A 22,151-nucleotide genomic window follows, 5' to 3' on the forward strand; every position below is an offset into this window, starting at 1 on the left:
ACTGTACGTACCTTTTCTGAATGCGTTCGTATTAGCGTTACCCGAGCTACACCGCGGGGAGGTTCGAACGCTACGTAGCTCATGGCAGCCACCGCAAAGCGATGACCACCGGTTCCAAAAAGTTTCGGGAGAGTATATTGACCTCATCGGCCCCCTCAATAAGTATCCGCCTGGATGGGTAGTCGGCCCCTAATACCGAATCCCCCGGCGCGACGATACCTGACCACATTGGTAAGCATATAGCTAAGAACCAGGGCTTCTGAAGAGGAGAGCGGCTGACCACCGTTTGTAGGAGTCGACAGGAAAGGACGTGCAATGCCTGAATCGAAGTCTCCTGAGCCAGATCATCCGCAATCTAATCGCGCCAATTGGTGAGATAAGTGCCGGCAACCAGACCGCTTGCGACACTCCCTCCGAGCCGTACCCACTCTGCCTAACGCAGGTCGTGCTCGTTTGGCAACAATAAGACTTATAAGCGATCTTTCTGCTCAGTGCGTGAACCGAGGCCGAAGCCCCCCATTGCCCTGCTTACAGGCTCCGGCACGGGATTAATCCTGGGCCACGCTGATCCAACGATCCTGACTGCCCTTTTGCCAATCTCCCGAGCCAGTCCGTCAAGGATAAGACGCAGATTGCTCCGCGCCGCACCCACCCTAGGCCTCAACTGAAGAGAAATCGGTGTGCGCGTTCCTTTTGAACAGCGTAGCCCCACCCATTACTCTCATTGGTCCGTGAAGGTCACGTGCGTTCACCTAGCGCTCTCATTGGTTTTTCTGAATAGGTGCGAAAATATAAACCGGTTCCAATACCGGTTTGACTGCATGTTGCGTCATGATTTTAGTCAGCATTTCTATTTCTGGCAATGAATGACGTAAGCTTTCTCGCCTCGAGTTCAAGATGGTGGACGATGCCTCGTGTTCGTCGTTTCTTTTCCACACAGATTCTTGTCTTACGTTTAGGTTAGACTATCGTAGATCGGCTTTCGCGGTCTTGTCCACGAACGGGACATCAGGAACCGAACACGTGATCTCGAAGAAGCAACGAAGAGTGGCGTAGAAGACGAAAACGAGCGATTTCGGCGACGACGACGGCTTGGAAGCTAAGGAAGAATGCAAGAGACGGCGTTCGGTAAGCGTCTAAGCGATCGGGAGCCCGTTTGTCGCGATAGAAATGGCAATCTCTCCACGCGGCCTTCGCCGATCACTTTTGCCTCGTTTTTTTTGCAGCGATCTGCAACTCCGAAGCACGATGCGATCAAGAGCTCACGCTGAAGTACGAAAAAACGGCGCAAAAATACGAACAGGTACGCTTTGGGTCCCCGAAACAATTATGGTTCTTTTCTTCGCGAATTTCGACTCGCACGAGCCATTTGGCCACGCGTGGCTGTTTTGCTAGCGAATTAGAATCGATCTAACGCGTTTAGCAGGTTGGAAATCCGCGAGGTGAAGATTTTAGAATCTCTGAATTTTTTGTCATTTAGTTCATTTCTCCGATTCTACATGTTTTATTATGAAACAATGGGATTCAGTTGCCTGTGTGATCTCGCAGTACGAAATTGACTCTACGTTTTATATGTAATATTGAATTTTTTTGTAGATGTTATGTACTTTATGGATCATTTCCTTCATCCAAAATCTCTTTACGTCAAGGTAGCGAAGACCATATAGATTGTTATTTGAATCTGATTTTACTTTGTCTTCAGTTCTTTTCTCTCCTCATATCAATCAGAGAGCGAAGATGCAGCCGAAGACATCACCACCCTAGGGACTTTATGAAACGGATGAATTTGGGTGAATGCAACGTCGGTAAGCGTACAAGATTTTTAGGGCTATGCACGCTGATAGAGTCATGTTCTCAACACAAGATCCTTAGGTATATGCATGATGATAGAGTCACGTTCTCAACACAAGATCTTTATGATAGAGCCACGTTCTCAACACAAGATCCTTAGGGATATGCATGATGATAGAGCCACGTTCTCAACACAAAATCCTTAGGTGTATGCATTATGATAGAGTCACGTTCTCAACAAAAGATCCTTAGGGCTATGCATGATGATAGAGCCACGTTCTCAGCACAGGATTCTTAGGGAAATGCACGATGATAGAGCCACGTTCTCAACGCAAGATTCTTAGGGCTATGCAGGCTGATAGAGTCACGTTCTCAGCACAAGATCTTTAGGTATTTGCATGATGATAGAGTCACGTTCTCAGCACAAGATCCTTAAGGATATGCATGATGATAGAGCCACGTTCTCAGCACAGGATTCTTAGGGAAATGCACGATGATAGAGCCACGTTCTCAGCACAGGATTCTTAGGGAAATGCACGATGATAGGGCCACCTTTTCAACGCAAGATTCTTAGGGCTATGCAGGCTGATAGAGTCACGTTCTCAACACAAGATCCCTAGGTATATGCATGATGATAGAGTCACGTTCTCAATACAAGATCTTTAGGGATATGCATGATGATAGAGCCACGTTCTCAGCACGGGATTCTTAGGAAAATGCACGATGATAGAGCCACATTCTCAACGCAAGATTCTTAGGGCTATGCACGCTGATAGAGTCACGTTCTCAACACAAGATCCTTAGGTATATGCATGATGAAAAAGTCACGTTCTCAACACAGGTTTCTTAGGTACACGTTCTGGCGACTTTTGATTTGAGTATACTTAGGATATACTGAAGACTTTTTGGATTGTGATATTTTTCTCTAAGGTTGTCCGACCCACATGTTTAATTCTCCGTGTGGCATTCCGACTTTCAAGCAAGCCCTATCGAGCATCATGGTAAAACGATCTATTAATCGATATTACGTTTTTATTTCTTTTGGATGCTGCCTTTGCTACCACCTACCAAAGGTATTATTTTCTTAAAATTTATAGATCTCGGTACTTTTTTATCTATATTGTTCAAGGAACCGCTGATTGCACTTCTCAATGGGGCGCGACGCCGCAACGACGTCACCGTTTCTAGTTGCTTCTCGATGTCCGTTGCCTTTTACGTCGTCATCTCAGCTGTCAAAAGGAGGTGCCTGCTTCAATGGGGAATGCTTCAATTACAGGTGAGAGACTAAGTAGGAGAACGCCTATCTTCCTTATCTATTTATTCATTTTTTAGGAAGAGTGGAGTGGATGAAATTAGGGAGGCGCTATTCGTTTTTGTAGTTACCTTAGTTCGTTTGTTTCTTCATTCGTTTTTTTGCATGCATTGTTGCTTTTTTATTCCACGACCTGATAACTCTTTTTTTTACATCATAAAAGTGTAATGGTGTTACTTGAATAAAAGTAGTGTGTAGGGCACGCACGTCAACTCATAGCGCGAATGATGAAAACGAAATTTTTATTTCATATACCCGGAAGTAACCCGGAAGTAGCTAAAAAATTACAACCTGTTCCCATCTTTTTCCACAAGAAGGGGATTTTAACCCTAGCCCCCTGAGGAGGAACAGTTACCGTCTGTTCCTACAGGTGCCTTCATTGCTTATCCCAAGGCAGAGGGAATGTGCCTGCTGCCATTGATAAAATCTATAGGCAAGCAAGCATTTATTGCTTTAGGCGTCATTCTTCAAGAGAGACTACAAATACAGATAGTAGCCTCGTCCAGAGATACACGCCTAGTGAGTGGGCAGTTTTCCAGCTCGGGGCCGCACAACCGCTTCAGCAGTTGATATAGGCCTACCCAGGAGATGGGACAGTTTAGACGCTATGGCCTCGTTGTCCAGGAGGCATACAAGCAGTTTAGGAGACTGCATCTATGAAATAAAGATGCAAATCTCCGCAGTCCGGCAGATGGACCGACCCGTCATGCTGAGGACGTTGGGACAGCGGTCTACCTCTTCGTCACTTCAATAACTGCAAAAAAATGAAAAATGATTAATATTAGCTCAAATGAATTGGCATAGAATAATTCAATACCATGACGTTAAAAAGGGCAGAAAAGTCCCACTGTTGATTCATAAATAAAACCGCGAGCTATATCTAGCTTATGGTTATCTATCTATCTATTTATCTATCTATCTATCTATCTAGCCTATCTATTTGCACAGATAAGTGAAAAATTCAGATACTGTATAAAAAGGTCTCTTGCAATATTTAGCAATTCTTTCAAAGTTCTCCTATAAAGACTTACATGTTTCCATTCACGCTTCAGCCAATTCCTGCTCTCTGAGCTCCTGCTTCTGCTGCTCGCGTTTCAGTTTTCCAATTCGCTGGAGTTCATGTACTTCCACCGTTTTGAGCTCTAATACGAAACAAAAAGGTCGGAGACAATGCAGGCAAGTTGATTCGGGTCTGGCGCGCTACGACCTTCTCATTAGAACGCTAGAAGTCGCGAGATCTTTGGCATTAGCGCTTCCAGACCTCAGCACACGGCGAAGGGGGCCTGTCGAGTCCATTCACGCGCTTTCCTACCTCCACTCTTCATTTCTAATGAGCAGAACAGGACTTTCACGCAGAAAGGACGCTCATTTCTCGCGTCTTTCGACAGTTGGATGAAGAAAGCGACTCACGTGACGATTCAGTACAACCCCGGACTGATTTGTTGTCTTATTCCTTCCGCGTGAGAGAAAACAAACGCTGCATGGGATTACCGCGAGTCTCTGCGTTGTTCTAGCGCAAAGGGCCACGCACGCTCCCATGCACCAAACCGGGTATACGGGGAAGAATCGCGGAAGACGCGCGCGCTTATAGACGAGTCCTAAGCTAACCGATCATGCAACTCCTGTCTCCATAACATGGAGATCAGGAGAAAAAAGAATGCAACTATTTATCATGCACAATTTATCATGCACACTATAAAAACATGCACGAAAAAATATTCTTTTGCAGCTATCTTCCGTTCTTGATTCACCTACAATATTGTGTCAGTGAAAAGACGTGATACCCTGACAGAAAACGCTTAGCTTTCCACATTGATACTCCAGCAGCTGAATTCAAATTCTCGTACTCTAAAAAAGAAAACGAAATTATTAATCAGAAAATTTCTTAAAAAACTAGACTAAAAATTATTATTTATTACACCTAATAATAACTAAACCTGTAAAGAAAATAAAAACCTGCAAAAAAATAAACCTGTGATAAAAGCCTGTAAATAAAAACCTGTGAAAAAAAGAAACCTGTGAAAAAATAAAAACCTGTGGAAGAAACAAAAACCCGCAAATAAAAAAACCTACTATACTACCCTAAAAAAAGGAAAGCAGGAACTTGATAACAACCTAGATTACCTTAAAATCCATTGACCTAAAATAAGCCTATATACTAATCAACCTAGATTACCTGAAAATCCACTGAATAATGGTCTAAAGCACGTGGCGGCTGCTGGCTAAGCACGTGAAGAGGAAAGGAGCTATAAGCCTACTACTCAAACCATCCTACCCTACTAGCAGCCACCAACTAAACCTTAGTGCATAGGGAGAGGACCCGTGCAAACTAACGTAGTGATGCAAACGAAGCACGTGAGGGAGGAAGTGCCGTTACTGCATTATACCGAATTGTTGTCCCGCTACACTCTCCGCAACGTACACAATTGGGCTTCGTGCACTGCAACGACCACCAGCCCTCACTCGCGGACCCCAACCCGCCCTCGATTAGACTTTTGGAAATCAGACCTAATTGTTAGACTGTCGGAAATTTTCTATGCCCGCGAGCGTGGGCAGTGGCATCGCAGGCATTCGGCGCCGTGTACGTCACAGAGAGCCCCGCCCCCTAAGTGCACGCCTACACCAAGTGGGGCCCCAATGGGTGACCTGATTGTCGCGCTGACACGAGGCATTCATCTGCTTTTCCTCTTCGCTCTTTCGTCGCGAAACTAAAGGAAAAGAAGAAGGGAATGAAATGAAACGAACTGCGAGTGCACGTGATGAGGGATCGACGAATGGCGAAAGGATTACGCGAGCGTCGTCACGTCCGCGATCCGTGTCACGACGCCGCTCGTAGCGAAAAAGTCGCTGGAGAGCAGAAACATCCACGCGCGCACTCTACGTCGTTCTCCGCGTGGAGACAGGACACAGGCATTGGCGCAGCGCGCCGCGCGGACGAAAAATGAACGGGAAATGTGCGCTTACCTATTCGCGAGTTTCAATCTGCGCTGCTTGAGCTGCAAAGAGGCGAAGAAGTCGGTGCGATGAGAGTGCATCGAGCTGAGTCTTCTGCGAGTGTGGATTCAGACGAAGCCGGAATTCTACTACGGGACTCGACTAGTCGTCGTCACGTGATGAACTTGAATGGCTTTTTCTTACGCGAGAAAAGATTGGTCGTCGATGCAACTGACGTAGGAAGTTTACCGCATAAGAGATATTGCGTCCAGCTAGTTGTTAGAGAATCGGGGCTCCATTGGGGAAAGACCGTCGTTTAGAGGCATCACTTCATTCAATTAGCTCTGACGGTACGCAGGTGAGTACAAACGATGACTAAGAAGCAGTATGACTAGTAAGAGCGAGACAGAACTCTTTGGGGAGGTACGTCGTAGTAGAAATCGACGTTCTGCCTTTCGCGATATCTTCGCTCCCAAGAAAGACGCTCCTTAGCTCAGTTTGCAAAGCAGTGTACTACTGAAACAAAACCTGCAGTAGCGCCCAAGCATCGATTTGAGCCTAGAATCTGTCAAATAGAAGAGGACGTTCGTATCTACCCACGTGTCCTACCTCGTGGAATGTCATAAAAAAAACGTCAGAAAGGACATCACTTTAACAAGAAATACTCACACTCTATTGTTTCACCTAGAGGCTTTTTGATTGCTATGTCTTTTTTTTGGCCACGCGCACAATGTTCGTAAGACTCGCTCTTGCACATCACCTATCCCTCTTTGCGAGGCCTCATATTGGCCAGCGGATGTGGCTAGAAGCCAAACTTAGAACCATTCCTAAGACTTCTTGCAGACTGACGATTACCTTGCTAATTGAACCGGACGTGACTGTAACAAAGGCAGCCTTCTATTCTACTACTACAGATGGACCAAGAGATGTGCTTCTTACTCGTAGCTTTCCTGCTCGCCGTTGCGTTGGCAGCTGAAACGGCAACGCAAACGTCGTCTCGCAACGGTACATACGAAAGGCCGTCGCTTCATAAATGGATAAGCCATCGCGACTTATCTCTCTTCTAACGGTCCTCTAGGAACGCTTTCTCGCGTCTCGATAACAGAACCGCGCGACATATTGTACAGCTATGACGCAGGCATGAACGCATTGTGGATATACACGGTGGTGCGATGGAGCCACAGGGAGAGCGACGTTGTCGCGTACCCGTTAAGCGTAGAACTTTGCACACGTCAAGACGGGCAGTTGGCTGCCTCCCTCGGAGAAGCGATCAAGGGTTCGCGTGAGCTTGCCGCTCTGGCGGCATTCACGGCGAACCTAAGCGCCAAATACGATGTCGTGCTACTCGACGCTGGAAAAAATATTCTCGATGCCAAATCAGTTGATTTGGATCTCTGTGAGTAGATAGAATAAATGTAGGCCCAAATCAATAAGAGTTTTATTCGCAGCTAAGGTCAAATCAAAAATAAGTCACTCAATAGGATACATTGACTCGTGCGGTCGAGTTCACGATCTTGAAGTCGAGTACGAGCATGACCGGACAAACGACACATTAGCCGTGTTTATTTCAAGAGCAACGGCTTCTATAAACGTCACTGGTCTGCTTCTCGCAGATCCGGCTGTAGAGATGGACGTGCCAACGTCTCTGCAGTTTGATTTTTTCAACTTCAATGCTACTGAGGAATATAGGGTGGTGGCATTGACAAGAGACGGCATCTCCGAATGGGAAATTGTCGTGACAAACGTGGTCATTGTGAAAAGAAACACGTGTATGGCTCCAAAATAGGTTACAGATGGTGGTAGCGTGATACTATTCTTTGTCTAGACATGTTAAATGAAGTGGCGCCAAATGTAATTTTTAGTCGGAAAGACTTTAGTGCACACCTGGAGCTAACTGTACGTTGGAAGGATGGCAGTAAAACCCATGCGTACCCTCTCTTTACTCATGCAGATGAATCTTACTGCTTACGTAACCAACAGTATTGAAGTCGACCTCTGCTGGGAGAATGGCACAAAGCAGCTCTCGCTTGCTTCAGGGCGTTTAGCTGTCAATCTTGAGCCCCTTCTATTTCGGTCAGTTAGATTGCTCTTGTTTGTTTAATCCTCTCAATACTTCTTAATCCACAGGCTTCCTATGTTTATGCCTGGAAGCCCCAACACTGTATACGTTCGAGTGTCTCTACGGAGAATTGGCTTTAGAAACGTTCTCGACAAGTCGTCGGACGTCTATACTGTGAAGTTGCTAAACACAGACGTCCCCTTTGGAGGTTTGGAAGAATATCAGTGACAAAGAAAAGTTTTTGAAGTAAAGTTGTGCTTGCAGTGCATCAAATCCAGATGTGGCCAAATGTAGACCAGTGCATTCAAGGAGGAAAAAGTTTGCGAAAGGGCTTCGCTCGAATCTGTCAGAGGCCTCCAATTGAAAGACAAAGCTTCATACCAGTTCGAGATAAACAAGGAAATTTTCGAATTAAATTTTCAAGTACGTTGCGCAGTACAGCATAGATATTCTGGCAAGAAGATACTAATGATTTGAACTTTAGGCACTGATAACTGCCTAACTAAGGTTGGCTTTGCATCGTGCTCTCCCCCGAGCTTGGGGTCTCAGTGGACTGTACAGTATCCCGACCTGGAGACATACCAAAGTGTGTGTCGACGCGACTTTTGCGTGGTAAGTATGACTTTGACACAGCATCTCTAAAAGGCTGTCAAACTTCTCGCAATATAGCGTTTAGTTCAAGACGATGATGGTGTGCTTACGTGCCTCCACGTCAATAGAGAAAACGATCAATTGGCTTCGATTCCATGTGGCACCAGTTTTAATGACACTAACGAAACGCTGTTTCTTTCAGCGATTTTTACGTACGGTAAGAGCGTATATAAAGGACAATGCGATTTTTTCAATGCATAATTAAGCAGATAAAAATGCTGATTTCATCACAATGCATTCAAACGTCGATGAAGCGTGTTTGAAAATAAATTTCCCTGGAAACGTGTTGTCTGGAACCTGCGACAAAACTGACGTCAAGTCAGCGTTCGTATACAATGCTGACAGCAGACAACTGGCAGGCAAGATTTCTATTATTCAACTGCTATTGCTAAGCAACTGAGACTGGCATTGCTGCTCTCTTTACAGACGTTAACAATAGATGCGCATTTATCAAGGAAGAACTTTGCACATCTTCTGTCTTCTACGAAGCTATGGTGATCTTAATTTTACTGGCAATAGTTTTTCTTTACTTGTATACGGTCTAATTACTCTTTTCTAAAGACGAGTCAAATCGTTTTTTCTCAAGAGAAGTGTCTAAAACTCAATGGCAGCCAACTCACGACAGCACCATGTGTGAACTCGACAAACGACGTCCAACTTCCAAACTACACGTTTCAAACAGTTGTTTTTTACAGTATGATGTCCTTTATAATGACAAAGCAATAAGAATTATTCGAGTTTTTTAGCTTCCGATAAGAGGACCAGGGTAACATTGCCGGGCTTTAGACAGGGCTGGTACGTATCGTCCGACGACCTTGTAGTCCGAGGAACAATTGTATGGACCAGCCAAGCTCCTTCAAGCCGCAAAGTTCGGATACTAATCGTTGCCAAGGACGGCTTAGGTTTAACTCGAGAAATGATTGCTGCCGACATTGACAATACTGGTATATAAGACATATAGCGCAATACCGTCGTAAAACGTGCTAATTGTTCTTGAAAGGTCATTTGGCTGTGGAAATTCACGCGTTGACATCGTCTCTGCTTAGGCAGCCGTTTCAGTCATTCTATCAAATTGACCTAACTGTTGCTGGAGAGCAAAGCTCTCTAAGCCAACCTTTCCAATTAAGAAAACAAGGTGATGGAGATTCGCCTCTAGGACTTCAGAAAAGAGCCCGCCTAATATTTACTCTTAGGATTGTTATTGTTTGATAGAGACTCGCATCAACAAGTTTCGGTTGTTTACGACATCGAGAAAGAAGAAACAAACGTAGAATTCTGGTCTGTTTACAGCTCTTTCGACGCCGACGACAAAAATCAGATCGACCTTTACGTCTTTCTGTACCGATCGAGAGAAGGAGAATCTCCAAGTTGGACTGGGAGTGGAAGTCAAGAACAAAGCCTGGCTTCGTGGATGGGCTTGACCACTAAACCAAGTACAGACTCTAAGCGCAATCCCAACTCCTCCTTACGTAATACATTGGATTTAGTTGACAATCTGGCATTTTCTCTGTCAGCTGCTAACTGTAGCTGTATTCCCTTCAGAAAAGAGAAGATCTCTTTAGGTACTACCAAGGTACAGATCTCAGAGAAGTTGAAGCCAGAAGAAGAAGATTTGTTCTCCGACAACAACTTAAGCGACACCTACTACCTCGTTATCATTGCAGATGAAACGATGGAATACGACATAATTGAGACGCGAGTGACAATGAAGGAAGAACCGACACCTACAGAGAAACCTACAACTGCTTCTGCCACTGTTATTCCTGTTAACCCTGTTGCAACTTCACCTAGCTCAAGCCCTTCCAGCATTGATGGAACTATTACTGCTGAAGAAACTGCTTTTACAACAACAGCAGGACCACTGAAAGCTAACAGCTGGGACACCAAATATACTATAATAGTCACTGTCAACGTAATTGTTGGCATTCTACTTGCAATTGCTTTTGTCATCAGATGTAGGCGAAGAAGAAATAGAATGAGAGCAAAGCGCACGAGAGCGATAGATGCGCTAAGAGAAGACATGAAAGGAAGCTTTAGCCAGATAGACGACGGTAGGAAGTATATCACAGGCTCAAGTACTATGCTCATAACATCTCCTTTATGACAATATAGAGCCTCCCGCTCCTCTTCCTCGAGAACTAGGATTCGCGAATGTTGGATTCAGTAAAAGACAAAGAAAGTGTCTAAGCCAGCCAAACAGCTATCTTGATCTTGTTGATCTGGCCAAAAAGGCAACAGCTTTGAAAGAAGGAATGCAATCCGCGAAGGTCATCCCTGCATCAGAATTAAGAGAAGACCACCTTGTTGGTCAAGGAGAATTCGGAGAAGTTCTAAGAGGCACTTGGTCAACGCGAGACGCTGATGGTCTCCCAGTGAAAATCGACGTTGCCATCAAAGTGCTACGAGCCGACAAAGTGGAGGCAGATCTAATGAAGGACGACCTCTTGCGTGAAGCGAGCGTCATGGCAACGTTTGATCATCCTCATTTGGTTGCACTAATGGGTGTGTGCATCGAGATTCCGATGCGACTTGTTGTTGAGTTTGCTGCCCATGGAGCTTTAGACGAATATCTGCAGGATCATAGGGCAAAGTAAAAAAATTAAGATCAAAGATAAGAATACGATTTCAGTCGTGCTTTTTAATTAGAGTTGACTTGCAAACGCAGTTGAAATTTGCCGGACAAATTGCATATGCAATGAGTTTTTTGGAGGAAAACAGGCAACCCAACCATTGTAAGACATAGAGTCGCATAGATCACAGTTTCTTTTAGATTGGTTCATCGGGATTTATCAGCACGAAACGTTGTTGTCTTCTCAGCGAACCTAGTTAAGGTAGAACTGATCTTAACATGGTTGCCTTTGTAAGCTATTAATTACTCGTTTAGGTCTCTGATTTTGGGTTGGCTCGCATACTTGAAGAAGGCAGTAACTACTACACAGCGCGTGGTGGAAAGGCGGCATTGAGATGGATGGCGCCTGAGTGCTGGAACAAAATGAAGTTTACAACAAAGTCTGATATTTGGAGTTTTGGTATGGAAAACGACTTATGAAAAGAGTTTAAAATTATACACTTTTTAGGAATTACGCTCTGGGAAATCATGTCGTATGCCGCCACTGTTCCTTATCCTAAGCTTTCAAACGCCGAAGTGATAGCTTATGTGGAAGGACGGAATTACTTGTCTCAACCCGAAAATTGTCCGGATACCATTTACTCACTCATGCTCGAGTCGTGGAAGTACGAGCCAAGCAAGAGAATAACGTTCTCTAGCCTCAAAGAGAAGCTTTGGTTTGTTTAGATGTTACATATAAAAAATTGCTCTGCATAAATGAATATCTAGGGATGGTCAAGACGCCAGTACCAAGACCCCCAGGCCAAGCATCATTTCAAAGGGCCCCGTTCTAATCAAAAAAAGCGATTTGGAGTTTGGAAAGGAATTAGGTAAAGGAGCATTTGGAGTGGTGAGAAAAGCAACGTGGCTTACGTCAAGCGAGTCAGCTATGTACCTTTTCATCCTTCAGACTCAAGCTCATCAAACTTTTTTATTAGAGAATTCGTCCATGTGGCAGTAAAGGAAATACGGCGACCGTCTGCGGAAGTCAAGGACGAATTGCTAAAGGAGGCAGCAGTCATGGCATCTCTGGACCATGAAAATGTTGTTCGCTTTCTGGGAATATGTTTGCCACTGACAGCTAAGTGAGTCGAAAAACGATTAGATAGAAATCGTACTATATATCTTCACACTCAGGTCTGAAGACGCTATTATGCTCGTATCAGAGTTGGTCCCACTTGGTTCACTTTTATCCTATGTGCAGAAAAATGACGTAGAGGTGAGTTGAAATAGTTCTTTGTGTCGTCTTGAGAAAGTAAACGTTTCTTATAGGAGCCACATTTGCTTCAGTATGCCGAGCAAATTTGCATGGGAATGGCATATCTGGAAACGAGACGCATCATACATCGAGACTTGGCTGCACGCAACGTTCTCATAGCAAACGTCTCACACGTGAAAGTAGGTTAATTTGGCGACTACTGTAACAACTTGGAAACGAGTAATATTTTATCACGATAGGTGGGCGATTTTGGCTTGTCAAAGGTACTTGAACTCAACGAAAATGACTATCGTTTTTCGAAATTTGAGAAGTTGCCTGTCAAGTGGATGGCCCCAGGTGCAGCACACAGATCTTTTAAAATGACTATATGTCACTCTTTTCTTTAATTAACAGAAGCTCTGCTGCATGGAACGTTCAGCCACAAGAGTGACGTATGGAGTTATGGTAAGAAAGGAAAAAGAGTAGGTCTAGCGTCTAATGACTTCGTGCCAATACGTAGGAGTCACTTTGTGGGAGATCTGGTCGTCAGGAGCAATGCCCTGGTCAGGCATCTCCAAAATGGATCTTGTTGCTATTTTGGACTCAGGTCGACGACTCGGACAACCGACCAATGCGTACTCGGAGAAGTGCTGCTCTGATGTCGTGTATCGTCTGATGCTCACCTGTTGGGAATTCACTTCTGAGAGTCGTCCTGATTTTAGTCAAGTGCTCAGCAATGTTAGACAGTGTCGCGAAGCACTTGATACGTCGGAGTGAGTCACGAGTCATCCAAATGCTGAAGAAAAAACTCTATTATTAATTAATTGATTAACTATTCGCTAGTTGCAGAAATACCGCAGAGAGTTGCCCATTTTAGCTCAATGAATCGCATACCATCTACAAAGAAAGCCTGTGTTAAGACTAGCAGAAAAGGTAAACGTCTTGTTTTGATGCTCAGCTCGATCTCAAGGCCCCCGCTTCGATCGCACCACAGCATGTCTAAAATTCACCTGTATGCCTTTGAGATAGACGCCTCTAAACCAGCGATTAGTGTCGTTGAAGGACAGAAAAAGCAGATTGCATGTCGGGGACGCGCGCGCTAGTCTCTATGTCATTCCCGCCTGCCCGGCCTTATTCCCGCATCCAATGCCTTGTCAGCGGCGTGCTTAGCGAGAGAGTCGCAGTAGCGTAAAATCTGGTCTCTTAACTTTCTCTCAGCACGCCCTTACGCGAAGAAAAACGCTCTCGTAGGCGTGGTCAATTCCTGCTTCCATATTTTATTGATTCACGCTTGAATTTTAGTCTGACAGTACGCTTACTATATCATAGAATGTGACTAATAGCTTGGTTGCTACTTCACCAGTGCCGTGGGGGATACAGAGAAACATTTAGAAAAGCAAATATCATTAATTTAATTTTGGTAACACTTGTGCAAACAGTGATCACGCTGCACCCTCATCTTGAAAAATACATTACTTTGCACATATGAGCAGCAGAATTTCAGCAACAACTGCAACCACAGCAGGTACGTAGTCTCTATATAAGAGTCGGTCCATGAATGATCAGTTTGCCATATCCCTTCCACGACAAATCGACAAGAGAATCGTCATGCCTACCCTCGGATATAATAAGTAAAAAAATACGCTTCAGCCGGAAAATCGTGAGCATTCCGCACCTCTTCATTGGTCGCATTAGCAAAGTACTCAAACTTCTTAGCCCCTTTCAAACCGAAACCGTACATATGTACCTCTCGACACAAATGCAAAGCGAATACGACAGCATCGAGACCAGAAGTGGGAACCATGAACTTGCTAATTATCCAAAAACGCGACCTCGGAGTCCCATACCTTCTCCCATGCATACGCGTGAAAGATATCCTTACTTAATTCCATAACTCGTGGTGCCATGCCGTACGTTTTACGCCCGTACCGCGTCCGGCAAGTCCGCACGAAATCAGCATACGCCGCCGGATGCCGATGACACGTCAGAATAAAATGCTTCGGATTATGACAAGGCCAATGCGATTTCAAATAGTTAAGCACGAGAACGTCGCCCTTACGACTTCCCACATATTTTTCGTATCCTTTCATAGGTGGAAGATTGATGCGAAAGACGATGTCGTGCGCGTCGATTTCCGCACCGAATTCGTAATTGAGGAGGTTGCCTGAGGAACCGACAACGGCGCACGTGTCGTGGACGCGACGAAGGAGAGGTTCGTTGACGAAATCGTTATCTGTGGCGAATTGGGCTGCGTTGTTGTAGAGATCGTCGTAGTTGCGAGCGTTGTTTGAACAGGTGAGGATCGAGTGTCCTCCGTAGCAACTCAGTTCGAAGACGTTTGATATGTTGGCATGGCGACGGTGGCGGTGCTGTGGGACGCCGAGGAGGTGAGTGGCGGCGAAGAATAGCATTGTAATGACGATGAGACAAATGACGGCGAACTTCGAGACAGATGGTGGTGGCTTCATTCAGGTTTGTTTTTCACCTGGAAATAAAATGAAATTAGTATAAAATGATATCCGCTTAATTGATCTAAGCAAAATGGTGTACGTCCCAAACGATATACACCACCTATTACTTATAGTACATTCATATAAATTCGTTTCATTTTATTTGATAACGTTTATAGAGGCTGCAACTAATCAAATGAAAAGAATTTGCAATTATGTGAAATTTAGTCAATGGATTTTTTGTAGCCCAGAATACTGTAATAAGTCTTGGAAAATAAGTACTGCAGTCCAAGGATAGTAGACAAAAGTCACACTAACATTGAAAAATACAAATAGTTTATTATACGCAGATTGAGAATTTTCAAGGAAACAAAATGCACAGTAGAGTAACGATTGAGCTCTTTTGCTACGTTTCTAAGGCGAAGCGACGCGGAACTTAGAATTATGACTAAGTACTACAAAACAATTTAAACGTAAAAAGGATCATGTCGGATATAGGTACGGGGTGGGGTACCCGTTCCTCTGCACGCCTCCGTACTGTAAGTCTTCTCTAACAACTAAAGACGATAGGCTTAAGATGTGTGACCGGAGGGGTTCACGGCAGAGGAACGGGTACCCCGCCCGGTACCTATACCCGACCTAAAAAATACCGTCGTTTGTCGAAAAGACAGATTGGAGAAGGCGAGAAGCAAAGAAGAACTTTCGAAGAGAAGTGTATCTAAAGCACGTTACCTGGGAATATTTCGACGTTTTTGAGACGTTTGAGCCTAACTCTATCAGTGTCAGAGAAAACGAGAAGGGAAAATAGAATTGTTTGTCTACGAAGCAAGCTGGTTCAGTCCCGACTCCGTCTCGAGCGAACGAAGAAGGCGAAAAAATGACGAAACCGCTTGCCAAAACTTTTGATTGTCTCTACGAGAACGAAATGGAGGTAAAAGAGAGGAGAGGTTCCTCGCATTGGTTCCTTTTGACTAGAGTCTATGGAATTAATTTCCGTCACTGTGTGTACGTATGACTTTATAACTGACATTTCTCATAGAAAAGAACATAGCACTGCGATCCTCTTACGGAACTTGAGTTCACTTCCTTGAAACTAGAACATTTCTTAGTTTAGGTACATGTATATAAGTGTTTGAGTTATTTACCTAGAGTCATTGAAAAGATGCCATTTACCTGTGACGTAATGCTTGCACGTGGCCGTGTAATGACCCCCGAATATACTTCCCGTGTGATTAGAAACTGCATATAATTTATAGAGACACTCGCCACCTAAGAAAAGAAAAATCTAAATAGAATACTTCTTGTGATTATTAATTATATGAATGACCTTTTGTGCACAAATTTGAATCGACAAAACGGTCCAAATTTAGTTTACGATCCACAGGAAAGTCTATGACGTCGGGAATTTTAGCACGGAACCTCAGCCCACCAAATCTCTTTAGATCTAAATTCAAAACCTGAGACAGAAGTATTTATTATGATGAATGACTTACGTATAACAAGTATGGGAGGAAGTTTGCTTAATGTAAGACTCTTTGTACACTTACGCTTCTTATTACATTGACTACAAAACTAGAAAGGAAGTGATTGATTTGGAGTATATCTACAGATACGCAGTTGTCTTACGGGACGGTTGTCTCCGTCCAACGTTTCCGGTTTCGTAAACAATTCAAAACAATCCGCTAGGTCCAGTGACGTGGAAAATCCCAAACGATCATACGAAGAAGAAGAAGATTGCTATAAAAGCAAGAGTCTATGTATCTTTTATTTCTTTTCCTTCCCGTCTTACCCTACGTGGAATGGGAAGAGATAAATCCCAGAAGGGATCATACGTAATCGACTGATGAGAACAGGATTCAAAGGTGACTGTACTCATCAGCTGACCAACAAAAAGGTCTCCAGGGAAAAAACTATTTCAAAAAAATTCATACTCTACTTCTTTTCTTACCAGCTATTTTGCTATTTTCACGTGAATGATATTTCTCTGAAGCCAAATCAGAATCACTCGGATTTCTTCTAAAATGCTAATTTAAATATGATTAAATATCCTTTACTATTACTACTTACGTCACCGATTCGTTTTCTGATTTAGAATCATTTCTCAAGTCGTCATGAAGACCGTCAAGTAAAAATCGCAAAAACTCTTGAGCATCTTGTTGACTGTATGAAATTATTATTCAAATAGCTAAAGCATCAAATCTGACTCCATACCTATATCCTACAAATCTTGGCGCAAATCTTTGAATTTGACTTTTGAATTCTGTCGGTGACAAGGGACTGCTGTCATTCTCACTCCACATGCGTTTCACAAGATCAGCATAAGCTAAATATTAATTTCAAATCACGTGAACGTATTCAATTACAAAAAGAGTTTCTTGCCTCTTACTAACCGCCCTTTCATGTGACTTTTCTTATTCAATTTCGTCTCGTACTTATCCGAGACAAAGAAGTCGGTTAGAAGACGCGTTTGACTCAAGCACTGAAGCATGGAATTCATAAAACACTGAGAAATAAATAACCACGCAATGAATACCAAAAAATAGAATTTGAGCTCACGGTATTTCCCAAATTACGAAGACCCACGAGACCAACAGACGTCTCAAAATTTGATTTTCGTCGCGTTATCGTGGAATAATCACGATCTCGTCCCAAGTCAGTCTTTTCTCTTGATAATGACGTGAGTTTCGTTTCTCGCAGTAGACAATCGTCTTTTGACGAATTCGAACGCGAACGAGATACAGTCAAATGAGATGGAATTGATTCGATGCTATTCGATCGTCGAAGAGAGCTGAGACTATAATCAGAGCCTGTATAAATATGGCTTGCATCTAATCTCTTAGGCAGAATTCTTGGTGTGGAAGAATCGAAGCGAGTGCCTGTGCTGTAATTACGAGAACTGGCGTCGTTTCCGAAAGGCGTAGTCGCTTTTACTGGCTCGTGGCGGCCGGCTAGCGTTCTCCTTGACTCGTTTTTGTAGCTGGATGTCTGTTTAGGTCGAGGATCGGGCGGTAACAGGCGATGCGATCCCCATGGAAGGTATTTGTGTTGTGGTCTCGGCGAACTTGGTGATTTCGATGCCGTTGAGCCGCTAGTGTTTCTCCGCGGTAAGATAGATCGTCTTGTCGTCGCCATGTTGTAAACAGTCACGTGCCTAGCAACAATAATGCGCGATCTCTAACAAAATGTATGTAGCTTCCTATACACTGTTTTTTATCATCTACTATTTTCATTCAACTAATTGCTTGAAAAGGAAGATTTTCGAACTGACGCAAAGCCTCGATCTAGCTATCAGCACAGCCTTTTTCAAAAAGATTGAATATGAATTTTTAGAGGACATGAAAACATTTACAATATCAAAAAAGACGAGTCAAAAATAAGAGATAAAAACAAGCAGCAAAGCCCAAAAAACACCGCAGAAAATGAAGCTAATAAAAAGAACTTGAGAGTTGGACTTTGTGACCGTCTCTTCCAAACACTCCCTTCACCAGTCGCAACAATGGAAAAATCCCAAGCGCTGACAAACGACTTCGACTGTCACTAAACTCACTCTTCAGCGCATCAAAGCATTCTTGTGATGAGGGTCTATTGTTGGGGTCATCATCAATCAAACGAGAGCAAAGCATTAAAAGATTAGGACGATTAGCGAGAGCGTCCAATTGAGTCTGCCTCGCTTCAGCAATGGGACCCACCCCGGTAAAGATCTCTATCAAAGAAACGCCAACGCTGTACACGTCGCTAGGCAACGAGCTCGAAGCGGCAGTGCCGTCAGAACGCGGTGACCTTTCCGGAGCGAGATATTGCTGACTGACAGGGCCAGCAGACAGAGAACTCTCAATCAGATGAGCCGTTCCCAAGTCGCCCACTTTGACTTTCATATCTCTTGTGACGAGGATATTAGACGGGCGGACGTCACCGTGCACGTAGGGACGCGGACGAATCTGATGAAGATATGAAATACCTGACGTCATATCAATGGCAATAGACAACTGCTCATAAATTGTCAGATAAGAGTCGGTAGTGTGAGCTGCGTCGATGACTTCGCTCACTGATCCCTCGAGTAATTCCATGACCATTTGGAGAGGAATTCCTTCGGCCATCACCGCTCCGCAAACGGTCAAGATGTTGGGATGATGAAGTCGACTGCAGACGAGAACTTCTTGCTCGAATAATGCCATGTTGCGTTGATTCGTGATAAGCTCGTGGATTTTTTTGACTGCAACCGTCATTCCGCGCCAACGGCTCACAAAAACGCCTGAGTGTGAATACATACTATTAACCGAGATATTATGCGTTTCATTTCTTACTTGCAAATCCTCCTGATCCTACTTTTTGATCCGTCAGGTGTACTTCGTCTTCTCTGATGTTCAACACGTCAGTGAATTCTTCAAGGCGTCGTTCCATTTCGTTACGAGATGCCTCCAGAGTTTGGCAGCGTGTCAATGCAACACTATGGTTACGTTGCACTGTCGCTAGTTCATCCCTTAGGAAAATGAAAGAAATTCAAATATATATTCACTATGATGAAATTGATTTTGCTGTTTAAGACGACGTTGCTTTGTATACCTGATATGACAAATGTCTACATCTTTTCGCTCTAGAAAACGTTGACATGACGCAAGTTCTTCCCTGTTCAAAAAAATTAAACATATTTATTATTTTGATTATTAGAAATAATTTTCAATGACCTTATGCGAGTAATTACTTCGTCTTTACCCTGTGCAAGCCGTTGAGACGTGGCCAAATCCTGTCTAAAACAATAAATATATACACTATTGGCAGAACCCTATTTTTTGTGCCTACTGAATGGAAGAATCTGCTGGTCTTTTTCTTGTTCAAGACGACGTTGAGCAATAGATGCTTCTCTTTGAAAAGACGCCAATTCTCGCCTATAATCAAAACATGAAACAAAATGTATGCATCACTTTCCACAAATAACCTGATCTGTGCAATTTCTCCGTCTTTGCGCTCAACAGGACGATGAAAAGATTTCAGTTCTTCTCTGAAAGAAAAAATTCACAATAAGATTTAAATTAAAGAGTAAAAACAACGATAAACAAAATTTACAAAATTACGCAATACTTTACAATAGTATACAAACATAATATATAACCTGATAGACGCTTTTTCTTCGGTCAATTCAGAGCACCTTCGTCGCAAATGCTCGAGCTCGCGTTGCATCATTTCAATATCTTCTCTGCCACTTGGAAGTGAAAGACGTGGAGATGAAGTTGCTGCACGAACTGACGCCCGTCTCGACGAGAGAATTTCTCGTTTAATTTTCATATACGGCTTGTTCTTCACGTCTGCAAAACATTATTCATTAAACGTCCTTAATAAAGTTTATTAAATATATTTACCAAGACAAAAGCGTCTTAAAAGAGGCCTACATGACCATTCCCAATTGACACCACCACAGATAATGACGTCTCTAGTCTTGTCTTCGTTCTGCACACAATGACATGTGTGACACAAAATTTTTCCCAATTGTGGATCGACGTCCATCTTTACAAATAATCATTAAAAATTCTATAAAATAAAATCATAACAACCTGATATGCTTTGGAATTGTCACAATCCAGAACGTAAGCATAATCAAAATTATCCGATAAGCCGAGCATTTGACCACCAACGAGAAGACAAATTGATTTGTCTTCTAATCCTTCTGTCACTAATTGACAAATTGTATGGCCATGTCTTGGTGATGGTTTCACATTGAAATCAATGATCGTCCACAACTGAAAATATTGCTAAACGTATTTATTATTTAACTACGCAGGTTTACTTTGCGATTTAAATTTATTGAAATAGAGTGAGATTCATTCTCCTTGTCTCTTCCATGAAGTAATGCTCGATGCTCGTCAATGGTTGCCATGGCAGCGGCAACAAGTGGTTTAGGTTGTGTTCCACTTAATTCCAAATCCAACCACATTCCTAGTTTATATTTCAAAAGATTATCAAATTGATATTAAATAGAGTCACCTTTTTCATTTCCCTCTTCAAGTCGAAATTCATAAATATCATTACTCCACTTCCATTTATCCTGAGTTGCCCCAGACTGGAGTTGATCACGAGGAATCTTCTTTTCGCTCTTTCCCCCAAACATAATCATTCTTGATCCAATCGCACACAAAGAGCATCGTGAGCGTTCGTGCGGTTTCTTTCCTCCGATAGGCGTCGCTACTTCGATCCATTCCATTTTCTTCGGATCGAGACGATAAACGATTCCCAGGCGACGACCCTTGTCTGTTCTTCCCCCGTATGAGTAGATCATCTTGTCGATGACAACACATCGTGCATCCGTACAAGGTGGAGGAATCGTTCGACCTAGAGTCAATCGACGGATCCACTTCTTTTCCGCTCTTCGAACATTCATCACAAAGATTTCATTGCGGGGAAAGTATTTTGATCCATCGAAGCCACCGAAGAGATGAAGATGATCGTCGACCAACGCGCATTCAAGAGCATACCGCTTCTCGGGTGAGATGGCCTGAGAGTCTTCATGAGGGGAGTCGCGACGAAGCCTCGCCATTACAGATGTGTACAGTGACGTCAGAGGGCAGGTCCCAGCTTCTTGCTTAGGCATGACGCGCGTTAGGCTTTTAGAAAATGTTCTCTACTTGCGCGATACTACCTTTCTACCGCGTAACCACGATTAGATATGTAGAAGCATGATTTAGACGTCGTTCGACGCCTATTTCGGGACATTTCTCAGTGATATCGGCGAGTTATATCGATGAATGGGTGGGGACTTCCGACGAAATGGGCGTTTTCGATGTGCTCTCATTCCTCACCAAAGCATCCGATTGCACCGAGACTTTACCACGTAATGGGTACACGATTGATCTATTTTTCTTCAAAAGCTTTTACCCTACCCGAACATACGGGCTCACAACAAAAGGCCAGTGGCAGTAAATTCCTTCGAGTCTAACTTAACAAAGCAAAAATGTTGGAATTCATTTAGAAAATAAAAAATAAAAAATTGTAAAAAATGAAAACGTTCAAGACATACGTAATACGCACTTTTTCAGTAGTATAAATAATCAACAAAATTCATCAACAAAAACCAATAGTATGTTAGAAAGAATTTTTGTCAAACAAGTTCCAAAGGCACAGACATAAAACTCCAGAGAAACGCCGGGTAACATCAA

At 43.4% G+C, this 22,151-nt stretch overlaps 4 protein-coding genes and 1 long non-coding RNA gene across 5 annotated transcripts; 3 read left to right on the plus strand and 2 right to left on the minus strand.

The window, feature by feature from the left end:
* The first annotated feature begins 1,022 nt into the window (after window positions 1-1,022).
* Window positions 1,023-1,790, plus strand: LOC136192005 (uncharacterized). The gene is made up of 5 exons (XR_010671088.1): window positions 1,023-1,128; window positions 1,227-1,426; window positions 1,481-1,547; window positions 1,597-1,649; window positions 1,703-1,790. It is a non-coding gene; the product is annotated as an uncharacterized lncRNA (long non-coding RNA).
* Window positions 1,791-7,121: 5,331 nt separating this feature from the next.
* LOC136192296 (uncharacterized) lies at window positions 7,122-8,765 on the plus strand. The gene is made up of 8 exons (XM_065980829.1): window positions 7,122-7,433; window positions 7,486-7,806; window positions 7,863-7,933; window positions 7,989-8,110; window positions 8,165-8,304; window positions 8,361-8,519; window positions 8,581-8,708; window positions 8,742-8,765. Exons 1-8 carry the CDS (start codon window positions 7,178-7,180, stop codon window positions 8,763-8,765), a joined length of 1,221 nt encoding a protein of 406 aa, XP_065836901.1. The 5' UTR covers window positions 7,122-7,177.
* Window positions 8,587-13,460, plus strand: LOC136192518 (tyrosine-protein kinase JAK1-like). The gene is made up of 21 exons (XM_065981160.1): window positions 8,587-8,708; window positions 8,766-8,904; window positions 8,957-9,106; window positions 9,174-9,241; window positions 9,309-9,441; window positions 9,494-9,691; window positions 9,748-9,882; window positions 9,941-10,180; window positions 10,235-10,798; window positions 10,860-11,337; window positions 11,394-11,465; window positions 11,518-11,578; window positions 11,632-11,776; window positions 11,825-12,032; window positions 12,085-12,237; window positions 12,294-12,440; window positions 12,493-12,574; window positions 12,628-12,753; window positions 12,814-12,910; window positions 12,968-13,018; window positions 13,074-13,460. The coding sequence occupies exons 3-21, from the start codon at window positions 8,980-8,982 to the stop codon at window positions 13,328-13,330; spliced, it is 3,342 nt and encodes a 1,113-aa protein (XP_065837232.1). The 5' UTR covers window positions 8,587-8,708; window positions 8,766-8,904; window positions 8,957-8,979; the 3' UTR covers window positions 13,331-13,460.
* Window positions 13,461-13,845: 385 nt separating this feature from the next.
* On the minus strand, window positions 13,846-19,404 carry LOC136192297 (ubiquitin carboxyl-terminal hydrolase Usp2-like). Its single transcript, XM_065980830.1, has 15 exons — window positions 19,308-19,404; window positions 18,443-19,255; window positions 17,895-17,988; window positions 17,560-17,797; window positions 17,383-17,506; window positions 17,215-17,326; window positions 17,071-17,163; window positions 16,952-17,019; window positions 16,793-16,899; window positions 16,630-16,740; window positions 16,497-16,575; window positions 16,331-16,447; window positions 16,149-16,272; window positions 15,736-16,096; window positions 13,846-15,038 (listed from the first exon to the last, which is right to left on the minus strand). Exons 1-14 carry the CDS (start codon window positions 19,402-19,404, stop codon window positions 16,021-16,023), a joined length of 2,253 nt encoding a protein of 750 aa, XP_065836902.1. The 3' UTR covers window positions 13,846-15,038; window positions 15,736-16,020.
* Window positions 18,339-21,560, minus strand: LOC136192535 (uncharacterized). Its single transcript, XM_065981180.1, has 11 exons — window positions 20,983-21,560; window positions 20,786-20,934; window positions 20,553-20,738; window positions 20,361-20,505; window positions 20,114-20,306; window positions 19,940-20,002; window positions 19,804-19,889; window positions 19,689-19,751; window positions 19,567-19,629; window positions 19,308-19,483; window positions 18,339-19,255 (listed from the first exon to the last, which is right to left on the minus strand). Exons 1-8 carry the CDS (start codon window positions 21,530-21,532, stop codon window positions 19,702-19,704), a joined length of 1,422 nt encoding a protein of 473 aa, XP_065837252.1. The 5' UTR covers window positions 21,533-21,560; the 3' UTR covers window positions 18,339-19,255; window positions 19,308-19,483; window positions 19,567-19,629; window positions 19,689-19,701.
* Window positions 21,561-22,151: the final 591 nt, after the last annotated feature.

This window comes from Oscarella lobularis, chromosome 10 (genome assembly GCF_947507565.1).
Source record: "Oscarella lobularis chromosome 10, ooOscLobu1.1, whole genome shotgun sequence".
Classification (NCBI taxonomy): Eukaryota; Metazoa; Porifera; class Homoscleromorpha; order Homosclerophorida; family Oscarellidae; genus Oscarella; species Oscarella lobularis.

Excerpts from the sequence above, each read along its gene's own strand:
- LOC136192297 (XM_065980830.1), bottom strand. The coding sequence starts at position 19,404 with ATGGAACGACGCCTTGAAGAATTCACTGACGTGTTGAACATCAGAGAA. Across the intron at positions 16,448-16,496 it reads TCCTCCCATACTTGTTATAC|ATCTAAAGAGATTTGGTGGG; the intron begins GTAAGTCATTCA and ends TTTTGAATTTAG. Across the intron at positions 16,273-16,330 it reads TTCAAATTTGTGCACAAAAG|GTGGCGAGTGTCTCTATAAA; the intron begins GTCATTCATATA and ends TTCTTTTCTTAG.
- LOC136192535 (XM_065981180.1), bottom strand. The coding sequence starts at position 21,532 with ATGGCGAGGCTTCGTCGCGACTCCCCTCATGAAGACTCTCAGGCCATC. Across the intron at positions 20,506-20,552 it reads ACAATTCCAAAGCATATCAG|ATGGACGTCGATCCACAATT; the intron begins GTTGTTATGATT and ends TTATTTGTAAAG. Across the intron at positions 19,890-19,939 it reads GGAGAAATTGCACAGATCAG|GCGAGAATTGGCGTCTTTTC; the intron begins GTTATTTGTGGA and ends TTTTGATTATAG.
- LOC136192296 (XM_065980829.1), top strand. The coding sequence starts at position 7,178 with ATGAACGCATTGTGGATATACACGGTGGTGCGATGGAGCCACAGGGAG. Across the intron at positions 8,305-8,360 it reads CACAGACGTCCCCTTTGGAG|TGCATCAAATCCAGATGTGG; the intron begins GTTTGGAAGAAT and ends TTGTGCTTGCAG. Across the intron at positions 8,709-8,741 it reads GTCGACGCGACTTTTGCGTG|GCTGTCAAACTTCTCGCAAT; the intron begins GTAAGTATGACT and ends CATCTCTAAAAG.
- LOC136192518 (XM_065981160.1), top strand. The coding sequence starts at position 8,980 with ATGCATTCAAACGTCGATGAAGCGTGTTTGAAAATAAATTTCCCTGGA. Across the intron at positions 9,242-9,308 it reads CTGTCTTCTACGAAGCTATG|ACGAGTCAAATCGTTTTTTC; the intron begins GTGATCTTAATT and ends TCTTTTCTAAAG. Across the intron at positions 11,338-11,393 it reads CTGCAGGATCATAGGGCAAA|AGTTGACTTGCAAACGCAGT; the intron begins GTAAAAAAATTA and ends CTTTTTAATTAG.